This window comes from Aythya marila, assembly GCF_965140915.1.
Source record: "Aythya marila genome assembly, chromosome: 7".
Classification (NCBI taxonomy): Eukaryota; Metazoa; Chordata; class Aves; order Anseriformes; family Anatidae; genus Aythya; species Aythya marila.
In genome coordinates, this window is record NC_139048.1 from 26292605 (window position 1) to 26300612 (window position 8008).

The window sequence follows — 8008 nt, forward strand, 5'->3', positions numbered from 1 at the left end:
GACTACGTGTGAGCTGGCCATGCATCCCTTTATAGGATGCATCACAACTACGAGATTTCACAGGACTGGCTACTGCCTAGGATCTATCCCACAGTGATGCTTTTCCCAATCCATTGCTGCTAGGTACGTTCCTGTCAAAAGAGGATGTGCAGCAATTTGTCTTCCTTTCCTACAGTTTCCAGCACTTTGCCTCCCATTTCCTGGTCAACATTCCAATTGCTATTGGTCACTTGGTTCCTACATTTACGTCTTCTTGTGCATTACAATGGACCAAAAACAGGACTGACAGAGAGGCAGGCACAATTCAGATTTGTACTCCCTGTACTTATACCTGCCGCTCTTCAGTTATGTGTTAATTATCGCCAAAGCTTTTGACTGAGACAACTGACAAGTTGTGGCCATATCAAGAGCGAGCACTGTGGTCTGGGCTGCGGGATTTGTAGTTTGTTTGTACTGTGACACCTAAAAACCAGACAATGGTTCAACACATATGTATCGTGTGCTTCGTCTGATCTGTAAACTTACTTTCTTTGTTTCATTTCATTTCTGCTTCCCTTTCCTTCCTTCACTATGAGTTTCCTTCTCTTTGCTACATCCTGTATCAGAACACAAAGCCCTCCCCATCCAGGGGCTGGGGTGGGAGCAGGAGCAGGAGGCAAAGCCCATTGCTCAGACATGCCTGCTCAGACGGCAACTTGCAGTTAATGCAAACAAAGAGCAACTGTTTGCCTGAATTACATTATGCACATTTTCACTGGGAAGTAACGTGATTAACCTCACTTTTCTACTGTGTCCTTTAGGCTTGTTGGTTCAACTGCCCTTTCCCATATATTCGTAATAACTTGGATGGTGGGAATAGAACAAAACACCCTCTCAGCAAGATTATAACATACTTAATTTTCAGCTTTACTTCCATTTCATGCCATATCAACTTGGAGCTTTCTGGCCTCTTTCTTCCACATTACATGAAGCCCATTACTAGTATTTCTGATGCACCTATTTCAGTTTCTGTTACTTGACACGAGAAATGAGCTTGGTTTGCTCATGAAATCTAATGCTGTGCTTCTTTTCTTCTGTCAGATGGTTTGGAAAAAGTCACTGGAATATCTCGATATACCTCAGAGAAAAATACTTCCAGTACCAATAGAAAACCTGTACTGGAAACCTCTTGGTGCTTCTGATAGCTATTGCATTTCAGTATTGGCTGATAATGAATTGGCTGCAAATGGAAGACTCAAGGCCATTATAACTTCATGTTTGTCCATGATTTCTTTGCCATATATAAACAAACTTGCCCATGATTGGAAACCATTTGTTTTCCTTTTACTCTACTCCACTTTTCTCACCAACACAGTGACTACTTACATTACTGCCTTACAGTTCTTACACAGGCAATGCAGTCAAGTCATACCTTCATTGGTGTACTTGCTATGTTAATAAACAGTCATATGACTGGCTGGTTCTGGGCCCAAAGGCAACAGATTTATTTATTTTTTTCCTTGCTTGTCATGACTGGATTCCAAACACGAAAGGCAGTGCGTAATTTTCCTTACATACTGTTATATCTCTAAATCCTTTACCTGACTATTGAGGTAAAGATCTCTTACACTTCATGTACAGTGTTACCTCTGTATCTGAGAGATTCATAGGATTGCGGAAAAGGTAAAGAGGAGACAGAAAACACAAACAGTCTGAAATGTCTTCAGATCTACAGCTTCAGTGTTTGCTCTACAGAGGAAAACTCAAACAAAACCCCAGGCTTCGCTTCCACTGCAAACCAAGCAAGCAATACCTAGGCTTTCTGTTTAGATTTCATCATAATTCACATACATGTCTGCTCCGTAGCAACAGCTCCACAAATACACTGGATTGCCAGTGCTGTGTTGTCTTGGCCTTCACTCACCCTACATGCCAGACAGCCAACAACCAACGTTTGCTGCTCTTTCTGCTTCCTACTCTCTGGCTTCGGGTTTCCAGTGTAAACGTGAGCACAGGGGGTATACAAGGCGGTGTAAGAGAGGGAGAGCTCATAGAAGCAAGGGGATAGGAGAAGGTACAAGAGGTTTCCTATTTCCTGGAAAGATTCAATGACAACACAACATCACTTGGATCTTTGTTCATCAAGAGGGGGGATACTGTGGAGGGTGACTAGTCGGAGGCTGCGGTAATCTTGGGCTAGCGCCAGGAGCTGCCCCGGCACTACTGTGCTGACACCAGAGCATCGTAGCCAGTCAGCCCTGCACTCAGTCCACAGCCCTAGAGCTCTACCCTCTATACAGCCTGTCCCAACCATATTACCAGCCAGACCTCATCTGCTTTTTTATTCCTCCTCTGAAGTTAGGCCACAGCTTTCAGAAACCACAACATCTGCCTAGGAAGATATGATGAAATTATAAGGTAGTGTATAGCAATCAATGCTCATCAGTTCAGGCCACTCCCATTTCTCACATTTTGTGCTGGCTTGAAATGCCACACTTTTTTGGCTTCTTTATCTCGTTACAGCAAGCACACAGGGCACTTTTGGAGTCCTAGACTTGCACTGCACTCTACCTAAGGGTATGTACTTCTGTGGGACATCCGTAGGTTCTTAAATACAAAGTGAGAACCATTTGACCTGTCCCCCAACAAACTGCAAAGCTTTGGGTTTGCAGCTCATGTGACCCACAGTGCCCTGAGCACCTGTATGCAAGGTCTGATTTTACCCCCAAGTACACAGGTGTGTGAATACAGAGTTACCCTACAGGCACAGCTGTTGTGACTTCCACTGCTTCAATGGTCACCAGAGCAACACCAGTGATTGATTGGCAATGGTGAAAGTACTTCACTCTACAGCCTTTTTTTCCATAAAGATGGACCTTGCCAGACAGTGATTTCTGAAAACAATTACTGTGTTTAATGACCACAACCATTAGGCAACTGAAATTCTTTTATAATTCTGGATAGACAAATTCAAGGCTTCAAAAAGTGAACTTCTTTCTTTGCGGCGCCCCCACTGTGAGCTACTTTTAGGCTATGTAGCCTCTACCCAAGAGCTGAGGTCAAATGGTGACTATGATTGCTACCCTTCCAATGAAATGCAGGCCGTATGTTTGCAGGTCTTGGCAGGGATTTCACTGCTCAGCTTCTGTCATCAAAATACCCACGTCTGACCGTAGACAGCCGCTTGGTTGGTGGCACACGTTGTTTCGGGCCTGCCATCCTCGGTGCTAGTAACCACACATTAGACAGTCCGCCTGCTTGTCATGGTTGGAGATATCTACGCCTTGCTCTGCAAGTTCTTTGAGGAAAATGTTCAGCTGCTCAGGCTCTGAGAAGGCTAATGTGTGCAGGCAGCTGCTGTTGGCAGGGAAATAGGCAGACTCGGCTCCACTCACGGCCGTCTCCGAGGCTGAAAAGATCAAAGCCAACAACAACAGAAGCTGCTGAATTACAAATCTAAATCCGGGCACATTTGTCCCAATCTCTACACAAGCTCCAGGATTCCCATTTCCCAGACTGAAGTTTTCAATCTGGCATAAAAGTGACTGAATGATAGCTTTGTTATGCCTAGGGAAACACAACTGCTCGAGCTACAGACACAGTCGACGGTCTAGTATTTTCCATTAACCACAGGGGAGAGAGAGGTTCGTGTATTTGTGTATCTGCATGCAAATTTATTTTTACATTTGGCACATAATGACAGATTCAGATGGTCACAGACTGCTTGCTGGAAGCAATGGGAGCATTCTTCAAACCCTTGGGCTGCCATGTGAAATGGTAGTCTTCCTGGCTGGGGGACAGCTGCTGTTTTTTTTTGTGTGCACTTACAGTGAATACTGCAGGTGCTGTCCAATTTAACTGAGGCTCTTTGGGTACACTTGCAAGAGAAACTGCAGCTGTGTGCTGCCACTGCCAGTCCAGCTGGTCACACGGCCACTGGGCAGTGTAGGTTTTGTGTCAAGACGATAAATGCTTTCAGTTAAAAAAAGGGCACCGTCCCACAACCCTCAGGCATACCGGTCCTATTTGCTAGGTCAACCTGAAGTACCAATGCTCATCAGCACAGGCATTTGTGGTTGTTCTAGAACTACCTTGCTTTCTGGCACAGCCCTTTGTGACCCAGCGTCAGCCCTAGCAGTCTCCCGTGTGCCAAGGCTGTTTCTCTTGCCTCCCTTTTCACAACACAACAGGCTGATCCTCCATCCCTCTGCCCACATGTTTGAGAACTACTCACGCTCGCAAACAGCCAGTGCTTGCCCCCCAGCCATCTGAGTCGTCCAGGAAAACCCAGTGATGTTGCCACAGGTTTCATACAGCCTGCTTCTTCTGAGGAACTGGAAGTCGTAACCCTTGGGAAACCAGGATGGGAAAAACAGGTGTGTCTTAGGATACTTCACAGTAACAGTAAATGAAGAAACACTCAGCCAGTGAAGATCAATACGAACACTACACCCTCTCCCTGTCCTGTTAGGACAGAAAAGGCATACCGAGACAAATCCTACATCATTACACAATAAACACTTAAAACAATGAATAAAGCCAGCAACCTACTAGCAGTGACCTGTGACTATTACCTTGTTGCACATGGGTTTGCAGTACTCAACACTGTCGATGGTGACACACACCAGCCCACCGTTCTTAGGGGCCAGAGGCTGTGGGCATTGGGGTGAATGCTTGCAAACTTTCAGGTGGAGTAAGGAAAAAAAAAGAGGAAAAACACAATCAAGTGAAAATGAGTCTCTTCCATGCAACCTATATCTGCATGACCTTTGCTGGGTAGCAACTTCCCCTCTACCTGACTTTGGCAAAGTAAGCATTTTTGTTTGCTTAAAGCCCTATTTTTTTTTCCTTTTTGCAACCCCCGATTTTCCCATCACTTGTCACTGTGACATCAAAGTCCCTGGGAGCCCCGGTTATGCCTAACAAGTGAATCAAAGTGCCATTCATTTCAGCAGTGACATTCAATACTGCTGTGGGTAAAGCTATCCAAGTATTTCTTGGGAAAATATGACTAAAAAGCCCACCCCAAGGCCCCACTACCACTGCGAGGCAGCTCAGCAGCTCAACTAGGCTGTGCACAGACACTGCCATGCCTCCCAGCCCTCTGCCAGAGCGGTGGCTGAGCAACCTTACTTGCTGGCTTCCTCTTGAGATTTTTTTTTTAACTTTTTTTTTTTTTTTTTTTTTGGTCCCTCAGGAAGTGCAGGCACTTAGCTCATTTTGACCTGATTGCAGGTCAAAAAAAATAATCTTGTGGCTTCTCTACTGCTGCTTCGTTCAACGCCCAACAAAGAGGAACAGGGGCCTCACATTTGTCTTGAATAGGTCGCAGAAGATCAAGATTTTCTTGCAGCACCCAGATGAGGTAATTGAGGGAATCTTGTCCACCTTTTTTGACCATTTCAGGGAAGCATTCTGAATATTTCTATGGACATAGGGAAGAAAAAATGATAAGTTGAGGAGGAAAAGCCTGGGACCTGCTTTAGGTAAATAGGGAGAAAGTTTTTTCCATTACACTGGGCTTGAAAGAGAGGACTGCTATGGATGTTTTTCTTCTGTGTGTGAAAATATATACCTGTAAATGGCTGAATGTGGCTTCTTTCTGTATAAAATGTTGGTTGGCCATTCTTGTCTGAGAATGCTGGCATCTCACAGACTTTCTCTGTGTGTGCATGTGTGTAAATGTAGGTATTTGTGACTGTGTGTAAACAAAGATGTTTCTGTATTTTTATCTAGCAGTTGCTCTACATGGATATGCATATATTATTTCCTCTCCATATGTATATGCCCACACGCATCTGTGGATAGTTAAAAACTGCGGTAACCTCCACAACCAAAACACAAGTGTCTGCCATCACTATGACAGATTCCATTTACTTTGAACTCGGACACAGGAAAAAGATACAGTGCAGTTCTCACTACCAGATGCTGAGGCACTCATCAGCAACAGGTAACTCTGGTTCTTAGTCTTGAGGCTTTAAGAGACATTGGTAAAAGCGACGGACATCAATCACATATATGTGGCAAATAAATACCTTTCCTACCACATTCAAGGGCTGCTGCTTGGTCTCTCCCTTATGGTATACGTAGTCCATAGAAGATAGGGGCAAAAAGTCATAAAGCAGAGGCTTTCAGTTACCTAGCTTTGCTGATATTTAAAATATTTACTGTTACATTTGAAGGTGGAGTTGAAAACTTTATACATGTGAGGTAAAAGAGATGGCTGTTTGTGTGCAAGCATTTCTGTATACGTGGAGCAAAGCAGAACTGTAAAACACATCTATAAGGCTTTCAACTAGCAGTAACAGGGTCAAAGACACAGCATGTCAAATGCCTGTATTCTCCCTCCCCTCCCACCATGTACAAAGCAGGCCAGGAGTGCCAAAGCAAGCATGCTTACGTCCCACTCTGCCCTGTTCCCGGCAGGGCCCTGTTCCCCACACTCATCCCGGCAGGGCCCTGCTGTTCCCACCACCAGCAGAAGGTGTGTGCTACCTCTCCAGGTTTGGACAGTACAGCCAGCCTCTTACCTCAAGACACTTATTCATGTCATCTATGGTTGCACTTTTGCAGTCACTTGGAATGGCAAAAACTCCCATTCCAGAAAAAACTAGAAGACAAAGAGAGAAGCATGTACATAGTTGGTTAATGATCCCCTCTGGCACACACACACAAACCCCAAAGCTCAAAAACCAGTAGTACTTCTTTATGGGAATTGTGCCACTGTGCTGCAGTGCTAGTGCTACCTTGTATATCTGAGGCAATCAGGGCTCAAATGTGAATAAACCCTACACAGATCAATTTACCCTTAACAGTTTACAATGTTATCACCTATGTGTGGCTACCCAGGCCTGGATTCCCAAGTGGGATGCCTCGTTTCGTTTAGATGATAGTCATTTTCTAAGTAATTCCAATTCATACTTAAGACTAGTATTATCTTACCTGTAAGAAACTCTGCTACACTTACAAAAAGCAGCGTTCGCCAGAGCAGGCAGGAGCCAAACCGCATTTTCGCTGTGGGAGATCAGGGCCCGGCTACCCGTTGTTTGTGGAGCCTAGAAGCTGAAGTGCTGGTGCCAGGTACGGGGCTGCGTTTGGCTGGGCAGCCAGTTTGCACCACGCCGGGCACCAGGCAGTGCTGTGATAGGACACTACGATGGGATGGGGGACGCAGGTATTGCCTAACTTGCTGGGAAGCCACTGGACAGTCTGCCAGAGGAAGCTGGGGAGGCCAAGGGGAGGTGCTCCTTATGGCTGAGGTGCGCTGGCTTCCCTGTGGCTGCTGCCAGGCCCACTGGGAAATGTTCAGATTACTGTTGTATTGCAAACAGGTTTACTGTATGCACTCTCTTGCATGCTCTTGCTCTCGCTCTCCTTCTCTCTCACTCTATCCATCTGTGATTGTCTGATGTACACATGTGCACATTCATATAGACAACATCAGTAGGCCGAAAGGGCCCAAACCTGTATCTCAGTCTCCAAGAGAAAGCTCAGAACAACAGATAATGGCCACGTATATTTGGACCCAGGGGATGCACACTACTATCCTGTAACATCCAGAGTTCAGCTACTTAGTAAAGAGGGCAAGTTATGTTTTCCTGTTTCTAGGTTATTACCTAAAAATTAAACAAAGCATCACCTCTGGCAGGAAAAAAAAAAAAAAAAAAGAAGAAGAAAAAAAGTCCTGAGAACATGAACCTACTCCCTGCACATATCCTATCATCAGTACCATGGTATGTCCATTTGTAGTTTGTACTTTTTAAGGGACCCATGAATTTCGCACACATATCTAGTCATAGGACAAGCTGAATAGCTAGCAAAATTGCCACACAAGTGTGATCATTTCTATCCTTTAGTAGTGGGTTAACTGGGTATCTGCACACTGCTCACATGCTGGAGATCTGCCTGACCCCATTTGTAAAATGCAAGTTCTGGTGTCACACCTTTAACCCAGCGGCCTCTCACCTGCACCATCACCCCACTGCCTGGCCTTGCGGGGCCACCAGGCCAGCCCGCTCACACATCCCAG

General features: G+C 45.2%; 1 protein-coding gene across 1 annotated transcript; it reads right to left on the minus strand.

Annotated features, from left to right (window-relative positions):
• Nucleotides 1-8: 8 nt before the first annotated feature.
• LOC309880205 (uncharacterized protein) lies at nt 9-7122 on the minus strand. Its single transcript, XM_082764825.1, has 6 exons — nt 6922-7122; nt 6510-6589; nt 5290-5404; nt 4554-4660; nt 4214-4328; nt 9-3388 (listed from the first exon to the last, which is right to left on the minus strand). Exons 1-6 carry the CDS (start codon nt 6986-6988, stop codon nt 3207-3209), a joined length of 666 nt encoding a protein of 221 aa, XP_082620951.1. The 5' UTR covers nt 6989-7122; the 3' UTR covers nt 9-3206.
• Nucleotides 7123-8008: the final 886 nt, after the last annotated feature.